This window comes from Ceratosolen solmsi, unplaced genomic scaffold (assembly GCF_000503995.2).
Source record: "Ceratosolen solmsi marchali unplaced genomic scaffold, CerSol_1.0 scaffold7, whole genome shotgun sequence".
In the NCBI taxonomy this organism is placed as follows: domain Eukaryota; kingdom Metazoa; phylum Arthropoda; class Insecta; order Hymenoptera; family Agaonidae; genus Ceratosolen; species Ceratosolen solmsi.
Window position 1 is genome coordinate 4,604,986 of NW_011948413.1, and position 10,000 is coordinate 4,614,985.

At 38.9% G+C, this 10,000-nt stretch overlaps 1 protein-coding gene across 5 annotated transcripts in view; it reads right to left on the minus strand.

Moving 5' to 3' along the window:
- The window catches only part of LOC105367349 (SLIT-ROBO Rho GTPase-activating protein 1), a 36,397-nt gene that overhangs the window by 6,203 nt on the left and 20,194 nt on the right, over window positions 1-10,000 (minus strand). For 4 of the 5 annotated variants that reach the window (XM_011506026.1, XM_011506027.1, XM_011506028.1 and 1 more), the window contains exons 2-4: window positions 1,030-1,213; window positions 769-934; window positions 459-683 (exon numbers count right to left, since the gene is read on the minus strand). In XM_011506026.1, the coding sequence (XP_011504328.1) occupies window positions 459-683; window positions 769-934; window positions 1,030-1,213 (575 nt within the window). Of the gene's footprint in view, window positions 1-458; window positions 684-768; window positions 935-1,029; window positions 1,214-2,221; window positions 2,266-10,000 lie in introns of those variants that run through there. The other variant, XM_011506029.1, reaches the window with a different exon arrangement.

Genomic DNA, 10,000 nt, shown 5'->3' on the forward strand with positions numbered 1-10,000 from the left:
CACCCCCACCCCTTCCCCCCCCCCCCCCCATCCCCTCTCCCACAATCACCTCCCTCGTCATCTTCTTTTCGCCTTAGTTACAGACGAGCGCACGAGCTTCAGAAAAACATGCTCGATTAACGGAGAGAGATTTAAGAGCCCACATGGGCCCCCATTTTTTTATATTTTTCGTCCCCAAGCTCTTTGCGTTTCTTCGTTCGAGAAAAAAAAGTATAAAAGGCACTTACTTCGGTCTCAACGACCAGATGGCCAAAGTCTTTCTCAGTCTTCGGCGCCCAATGTTTCTTCTCTCAACTAGCGGCCCCTTCGGATCGCGACGAACGAACGACGAGAAAAAAAGCTCTTTCGGAGACGACGTCATGAGATAAACAAGCCCCCTCCCTCCCCCTATCACATACTATCTCTCTCTCTCTCTCTCTCTCTCTCTCTCTCTCTCTCTCTCTCTCTCATCCCCTTACCTTATTCACTTCCTTCTCAATAAGCTTGTACTTCTTGCTACGCGCGAGCTTCTCCGGGGGCGCGTTAGCGACCTCGAGCTTTGTGCGCTGCTGTTCGGCGACCCTCAGCTTCGTCTCGGCCTGTCGCGATTCCGCCTGATAGCCCTGATACGTCTTCATCGTTGTGTGAAGTTCGTGTAGCACCCGCAGTATCTCCTCGTGGGTCTCGTAGCCAATCTCACGGCACTATGTAAAATGAAAAACGATCAGTGATGGGTGCCCAAGTTAAAGGAGGGCAAAGAGAAAAAGAAAAGAAATAAATGGTACTAACGCGCCTGTAAATGCGCTGAACGTCTTCCATGACCTGGTTGAGTCGCGCCACGAGATGCGTACTGTAAACCTCGGAGAGGGCAGCGTGATCCCGACTGAGGGACTTGGTCTCGTTGACGAGCTGCTGCCAGCAAGCGTACGACGAGAATAGGGGCCACTGTTCCCGCCTAATTGAATGGACAACAAAATAAATAATGAGAAAAAGGATCGATCCGTGATCAGTGATCAATGGACATTAACAAACGCGCATAAAACAACATACTTTTGCTTCTGTTCCTTGTGCCGCATCTGTATGCTTTTGGCCATCTTGTCGAGGGATTTGCTGTAGTCGAGCTCGAGCTCGGCTCGCCTTCTGAAGAAGTCCTGCAGCTCGGCGACGAGCGCGACCTGCGCCTCCATCCGTACGTCCAGGCATCGTAGCTGCTCGTTTAATTGCAGCCGTATATCTGTAACAGAGCCGGACGGCATCGTTATTATTATCTTTTTGCATCTGCAGGGCGTACTGGCTGGTAACAAGAGGAACGGGGCCATCGGCAGGGGGCAGAGTCTGTCAGCGACACCGAACGTTGAACGACGATCGTAATCGACTCTATCTCCCCCCTCCACTTGACATTTAACTCGCGGCAATCGCCAGCATAGCAATTATTTTGCGCGCTAGCTGTCTTCATTACGCGCGTATGTAAGTACGCACCGATGCGCAGCCAAAAGTGTGTGAATCAAGGCCCTATTTACGCATACGTCTGTCCCGACGATTCTCGTCGTTCTTACTTCTGCGCCCCCCCCCCATCCCACTCGCCCATTCTCCTTCTAAAGAAAGAAAAAACTTGCATACAAACGAGACGGCGGGATACCGACAAGAATAATGACCTGGCCGAATTTCAAAAGAATCCCTCCCATCCCTCCTCTATCCCTCCCGTGAGGTCCCAGTGAGGATTCGCCCAGATTTTTTTCTTGAATACATGCGCCACGGCGCTTACTAGTTTATTTTCCAATGGCCGAGACAATGAAACGGGAATGCACAGCGCCTTCTCTTCGCCAATGGAATGACGCGAAGAGAGCGAGAACGGCATTAGCTTGCTTTATTACTGGCTCATACGCGCGGTGAGCTCCATGACCTCAGCACTCCGCACTACCTCCGATCCGATTGCAAAACTATTTATATAATAAAAAGAAAAAACCTGCGGAATTTTTCAATTTATAATGGTAAGAAAGAAAGGTGAAAAAAAAATTTACGGATATTTACACTTTCGAAATATCTTATAGAGACGTATGTATGTACACGCTCGACTGGCAATATTTCTAAATGCTTAACTGTTAAAATTTAACAGTACGCTATACAAGCATCACTACCATATAACAATTAAATAAATAAACTATATCTCTTAAAATTCTCAATGTGGCACTCGCGCGCGCACGCTTAGCTATAATAATCATCGAATTTCTACCTGCATTACCTTTACTCACAATCGGGAACTTTGTCGTCATCTGCCCGATTGATCTCAACACGCGGAATTACGGAAAAATTAACAATAATTTTTATTCCGACGATTAGCTTAATTATTCGACAACAAGGAAAAAACTTCATAAAATTGTAAACGTTTTGATATTTTGCTGCTCAAAATTAAACGTCCTCTCTTCTCTAAAGCGATAGCGTCACTGATTAAAGCAACGCACTGGTAATTGCTAAGCATGCCCACAAACATTATACCGATCACGCCGAGATAAATAACTTCTGGAACGATTTAATTGCCGTTGCGCAGGACTGGATACACGAAAAAACAAAAAACAAAAAACAAAAAACAATAACAAAAAACAAAAAAAAACAAAAAGTATCGATTAACTGGATCTTTAAGAGTAAGCCTGAGAGTGGAACTTAATTATCAGGTGTTGGGAAAACAGCAAGGGCAGCCCATGTTTTTGGTCGCCGTTTGAGTGTCGAAAAAAAAAGTCGAGTAAATTTTGAACATTGCCAATTTCGTAATGGGAGCTCTAGTTACATGTGATGCCGATGTCATGAGGATGCCCGGTGCTTGGGCCTTTCGCTCGACCATTTTCGACCATTAGATCACGTATCGCTCCGGAATCGAGAATAACCCAGGCGGAAACGCTTCCTCCTATCGATCGGGGAGGCGACACGACTCGCGATCACCGTGACGTTCACATTTATTTCCTTTCTGCGCATCGTCATGAGGTGGCATGGCCGTTTCCCATATCGCTAGCTCGTTTATTTCTTTCTCTTGAAAATATCGAAAATGAGTACGCGGTATCGGTGATTTAAAGGCGGACATCCCTATCCCTCCCCACCACCGTCGTCACTTATCGCTCGACCAAAGTTTTACAAACTGGGCCCCTTTGAAACAATCCTTCTCGATTTTCTTGGATTTTATCGCAGCAATCGTAAACCAAGAGCGCCTTGGACCGACTCCAAGACTAAAACCGTACACACCCGTGCGCGAGTTCCTTTTCAAGCAGATATGCGCGCGCTTTCCTTGGCTTTCATTTCCTCGCCTCTTCTTTTCTACGGTTAAGACCCGGTTATCGCGTTAGGACGTGCGGGCATTGATCGCTTTTGGATAAAAATCAGAAGAGGCGCGTTGTGCATTAGTTACAGGAAAGGTCGGCTTCGAAGGGGGGGAAAAGAAACTAAAAATAAAGCCGTTTCTTGGGAAACGATGCGTCCACAATCTCTCTCTCTCTCTCTCTCTCTCTCTCTCTCTCTCTCTCTCTCTCCCTCGCCCTTCTTTTATTTCTCTTTATCTTTCATGCGTGCCGAATGTGTATCGACCGACACGATCTGCTTTAGCCGAGAGCGCCTATATCCACGGCCTCCGAGCTTCAAAACTCGTCCTAGAGACGGACTGGAAGCTGCACTTAAAGGGACAAGGGGCGACGGAAGAGGAGGAGTAGGAGAAGAAGGGGGAGATGGAGAAGGAGGTGAAGGAAAAGGAGGAGGGGGAGGTGGAAAAGGTTGAGGAAGAAGAGCAGATAGTGGTGGTGGTGGTTTGCTTTACCCTGACCAAAGAAACGGGGTGAAGGTGTGCGCGCGCGAAGACCCATAAACGCAGGCTAATATTTTGCTGGATGCGTCAGCTGCCGACACTATTTCGTGTCTCTCTTACCGGAGCAAGGACGAGCACAAGCAAATGAAACAAAATAATATAAAACTAAATGGTATAGGATTAAAGATAAATTAAATAAATAAAAATGGTAGAGGGAAGGGGCGAGCTGCTGTACTGCTTTAATTGCATGAATTATTCATAGGTTTGGTATGAAAATTGCATTGTTACGAGGTGGCAGGTAAGCAGGCATGGAAAAATGCAAAGATTTGCCTCACTGTCCCCCCATTCTATTTGTACAGACAGACGGAGACGCGCAGCCACTCGACGCTTTCCCCTTCGACCTCTTCCCTCTTCGGTAAAACGACTTTTGCCCACCACTTTATACGGCCTCGTTATTTTATTACACGCGTAATTCCACTCGGTCGTCGCGAAATCATAGCTGCGGCGGCCCTTGCGCCAGTCCTCAGCCCCTCCCCCGCCCCTGCCCACCCCATCGACGTCGGTCATGTCGCCCCATCGAGCCCTTGCACGGCCTCATGCCACTGGGCACAGCTGGAAGCGTCTAATGAAACTTTCCACGACACTCACCGCGATGTTTACGCTTCATTCGAAAGCGCTTAAGCCTCCCCCGCCATTCTTCTGTGCGACGGTGAATCCGCGATTTGTCATAGCCGACGGCGTCGGCTGCGCTTCCTTCTGCGCTTTCCTTTAATTATTTCGTGAGCGTAATTCGAAACTCGACGCCCAACCGTTATGAATGAACAATAGGTAAACAATGGACGCATTAACGTAACGAGTACTTGTTTTGTTGGATTAATCGCTCAAGAGTCGAGCATTTGACTCGATAGCTCGCGTTTTATTTTGAAATTGAGAATCGACAAAACAACCGATGAACGCGATATAATGGACGTTCCCAATTTTACTATGTAAACTGTTGCTCTTACATTCGTAACACGTACTTTCGACAATCTCGTGAAACACGTTTTTACGGAATTCAGTTGAATAGCAAAACTATTTGTTTGCTAGATATTTATAATTACGAGCGTATAATATACATGTCGAAGCTGTCGTATAAGTGAGTATCTTATTTATACATTATTTGACCGTAAATAACACGTATGTTTATTAGATATTCCAATCCTTCATTATCTCGTGGAATATAATACATGACATATTCTCAAAGCAATAAAAGATTTCTAAAATATTTAATAACCGTTTATTTCATCAACAAACAATCGAATGCGGATGCAAATAACACGTCGAATTCGCAATTACAATAAAAATATCTTAACAACAGGGCGTGAAAATTGAAATTATAATTTCAATTATTAATTTATAATACTTGTTCTATAATGATTAAATATAACTAACGTCTGGCACATCGAGGACAAATTATACGTATGGCTTGCACATACACTATTGTGTTCAGTCGTAATCGTTGCCTTAGTTTGTCGTCTTGATCACTCTATCGCTATCCATTATAAATAATATCTCTTTTTCTTTCATCGCACACTTATCGTCTTATTCAAATATTATTCAAAAGTAGTGAAAGACGACAAGATAATGGAATTTTTTATTTTCATCATTCTTGAAAAGCAGCCAAACCACCATTGCACTTACTTACGAAGTAGGTAAATATTAGTCAAGCTTGTTTTGCGACATAATCTAAATCCTTATTAATTAATTTTAGACATCAACATTATGATTTTCAGATAAGTATGATATTTCTTTATGCGCATGTGCAAAGAATCGGGCAAAAACAAAAGCCAAGAATGAGCAATTGAGAAAAAAGACTCCTCGCCTACTACTGCTTCGTGCACTGGTAAAACTGTTTTCAATTACTAGAGGATTTTAACGAGTTAATGTACTTTTTCGGTCAAATTTTCTATTAAAATACGCTACGATTTTTAAATAACAATACGCACTAGAGAATTCTTATAAAAATTCTATGCATAAAGCATGATGCATTGTATATTTCAGATCGCGTAATAATATTTCACATATGTGATATATATTTATGAACATAATTATGATTTCGAGCTGTTAAAAATGTTCGTAAAAAAATAACAAGACGACGATAATACGTATAATAATAGAGACATTATCTTCGTAGCGAGACTCGTTTTAATGAAATTGAGGTTAGCTATTGAGTATCGAAAATGCAAATAATGCGACAAAACAATAATCCTCGACTATCGTGTTTTTCGGAATACGTAATTAAAGATGAATAGAAGATTTGTTTCGTAATGTCCATATTATTATTCAAGATATTTCAATGAGGTAGTTCGTACGTTTCGAAGGTAGATCACTCGCTACTATCTACAACTCCATTGGCGTTCTAAATTTCAAAGCAAGTTAGACGTAACTACAATGTCACGCTTAATTTGACTTCGCCTACGTACTGGAAATCACGATTTTAAAGTTCATTTGCTAGAATCGAGTTAGATTTTTCTCATCTCTCTCTCTCTCTCTCTCTCTCTCTCTCTCTGTCACCCAACCAACGGAGCCTGCCTGCCTGCATTTAAAACCGTTTCTATCGCAGAAGCCGGTCTCATGTTTTATCTCACGGTCAAGTCAAGTTTTTTGCCATGCATTTTTTTTTCGCTTGACTAAATGCGCAGTGATTTGCAGTGCTTTAGACAGGAGAGAGGAGTGCAAAAAGATTAGTCAGTACTAGTCGGAGAGACAGTCGGTCAGAATCAGCTCCATATCTAAGCATGACTGCGGTACGTACAGTAGAGCCTGCCTGTCTTGTCGGGTTATCGATATCGAGTGGCGGGAGAGCGAGGCGATGATTAGGCGCTGAGGACCACGCGCGTGCCCTTCCCTCCATGCTTATAATTAAGGATAGGGCCTAAATTTTCTCTATTTTGCTCCCTCCCCCCTTCCATTCACCGCCGTCGCCACTCATCGTCCGTTAGCTCGCCCACCCACGAGAATTTATTTCCCGATCCCCTCGGGATGATTATTTTTATCTCCGGGCGTCTCCTTTTTCTAGAGTACGACGACTGCGTGTAACGACGCTATGCTACCGCCGCTGCCGACGACGACCGAGTCGCGCTGCATTATCGATTTTCTCGCTTTCCTTCCTGCGTGATTCACTCGTCCCCTCGGTACGCCCCCACACGCACACGCGCTGCCTAAGAATGCTTCGACCTTTGCCCCGAGGAGAATGAGCTTAGGACTCGCGACGTGCCACGCGCACGATTCACTGACCTTTTGCGCGCCCGGCAACCAAACGAAAAATCGGAGAGTGAGGGAGGAAAAGCTGTAAGCCAGGATACTCTTGCTATTAATGCACTTTATTTCTTCGTCTTTTCGTAAAGTCGATAATACTATGCTGCTTCGTGTGTCGCTTCTATCATTTTTTTTTTCTTTTTATTCTTCTTTCGTGTAATTATGCACGTTGAATTGCAATCATTTTTCCTTCATCGATGCAATCTTGGATGGTACGAGATATGCATTTTTTTTCTACAAAAAAAAATACTGTTCTTCTCAGAATTATTATTGTGCGGAAATGCATATGTTTAACAAGAGACGAATAACGCGTGAACGTTCAAAGGATCTCTTTTATGAAGCTTATAAGTCGATTTATAGCTATTAATTCTACAATAGCTAATTGCATTATTGTTTCATAATTCTTAATCGATTGAAAACAATAAAACTACGTTTGAAAATATATTTTCTCCGGTGCTTTCAATGTCTAAAAGATGTAAATAGAGATAAGAGATTTACGAGGTTTGCATTTTTTCGTTTATAGAACCATTGAACTTTCTTGAAACATGAATAATATTTAATTACATTATATCATGGCAAATTTTTATAAATTTTAATAAAAATTAATAGCAATTTTATCTTTAATGCGCGGTATGATTAATAAACACGTTCATTTTCACAAACATTTTTTTTATAAGAATTATAATAGCTCCACATTCTTCTTTACGGTTTATCGTAAATCAAATCTCTGACTGTAAATATGTTTTTCCCATCTTAAAATACATTTATGCAAAAGTAAAGTAAGATGAAAGAGGTAATTTGACATTATTCACGATATATGTGCTGATTATTTCATATTTTAGATCTTTATCAATAAGCAGTCAGATTGCTCTTAATTAATATATATGTATACGAGTGCACACATCCGCACACATTATCACACCCATACACATACATATGCGTAAATTGTTTAATAAGAAAATACTATTTGTTGTGCTGCTAAATAAATTGTTCTACTAATATAATATAATAATAAAATTAATAATTCTGATAGTATCGTTATAATTGTAATTTCATGTAATATTCAATTATTTACTATTTATTTTTAGCAATATAATTCTCTTATATAATGTAATGACTTGAAAAAATGTTCAAGTAAATAAAATGGCTTATAAATAATTACCGCTAAATTTAATGCGTATGATATCAATTTAATAAATGTATTAAGTTTAATAGGCTTTCTGATAATTTCCAGTGCTCTCTTATGCAATACGATATTAATAATATCATTTTAATATAAAGAACTCTTTCAATATTTGCAATACCAATAACGTATTCATAAAAATTACGTAGTAACACCTTTATTACATTTTAATATAGTTATAATACAAATTTATCTAAAGAGATAAATTAATTATTATAAAAATTTTATTTGTATGACTGAAAAAAAGTTAATATAATTTCTATATATTAAATAAAGTAGAGTATATTATCATTTACATACCAACATTGAATACATATATGAAAACGGTATATGCACAACATTGTAAACAATAATCTCATGTAATTGATTATTACTGCATATTACGATCGCATAAATTCTTACGTTATTTTCGATCGTTAATTTTATGAAACGTTGACAGTGAAATATGCTAACCCTTCCCATTTATTCATTCGTATCACATATTCTTCTTTCAATTAAAAAATATATCTCATTCCATCAAGAGGGTTGTATTCCATCTACTACTTTAACATAATTTTAAATAAGGGACTGTCGAGCTTTGCATCAAATTATATATTTCTCAGAATAACTCGAAATATATATATTTTTTTAAGGACAAATCAATAGCGTTTTTTGTATATCATTACAATTAATGCTATATGGGGTTGTTTTTATATTTTATTTTTATAATATTAGAATATTTGGGTTAGTATGATTGCAACTCTTATTATTCACAGAAATGCAGTACATTTTCTTTCTTTTTTTTTTTCTTCAATTTGTTAATCAAAACTAAAATTCCTGTTTGATTAATAACGCAATGGCATTAATTTTTCTGCTACTTAACACTTTTAGAAATGCTAATGTTACTCGAGAATTCATTAATAGTTGAGACTTTGTTAGCTCTAAATATCAGTGAAATAAAAGTTTTTATTTTTAAGACCAAATTAAACTTAATTCTTCTCTGAATAGCAGACTTATTTTATAGAATTTAAATTATGAGATTAAACATTTTTTTAATGAAATTTTATGGAAAATAGTATACTTGAAAAATACGTTGTGAGTATTATTATCCAAGCCTAAATCAACGGCATATAAGTATATTTAATAAATTTATTTAGAAAATACGGTACACGAATTGTTTGAATACTATTATTCCTAAGGTCAATGTTTGATGACACTGGGAGAACAAAATTACACGACATTACGAAGTAATTTGATGTCTTTTTTGGTACGTTTTTTATCTATATTATTCGGTATTCTAGAATGTTTCTTTCTGACTAATGAAGGGGCGCAGACTTTATTGTACACCAAAGTAATTTATAATGATCTTTTTACGTAAGAATACTTTTATAAAGCATATTCATTATTTTTTAATAATCCCTTGAATATAGTTACATATTGTAAAAATATAGTTAAATATTATTCTAACGTATTGGTATAAAAAAAAAAAAAAAAAAAAAGTAGAGATATAAATGGTATATAGCCTATTCCAGCTGCAAACGTAAGCTTAGAGTGCCGTTAGAGAATACATAAACATCATTTAAAAACTAATATAGTAAAGAAATTCGTGCAATACGACATTTAAAAATAATAATTAAAATTTTCATTAATTTTCCGCTCGCGAATATTTAAAATGAAATAAAAGCGTAAAATTTTTTAAATTATACCGTCGTACATTCCAGATTCCGCTAATTACACATTTTCATGTGGAATTTTAACTGCGCTCACACGTGTAG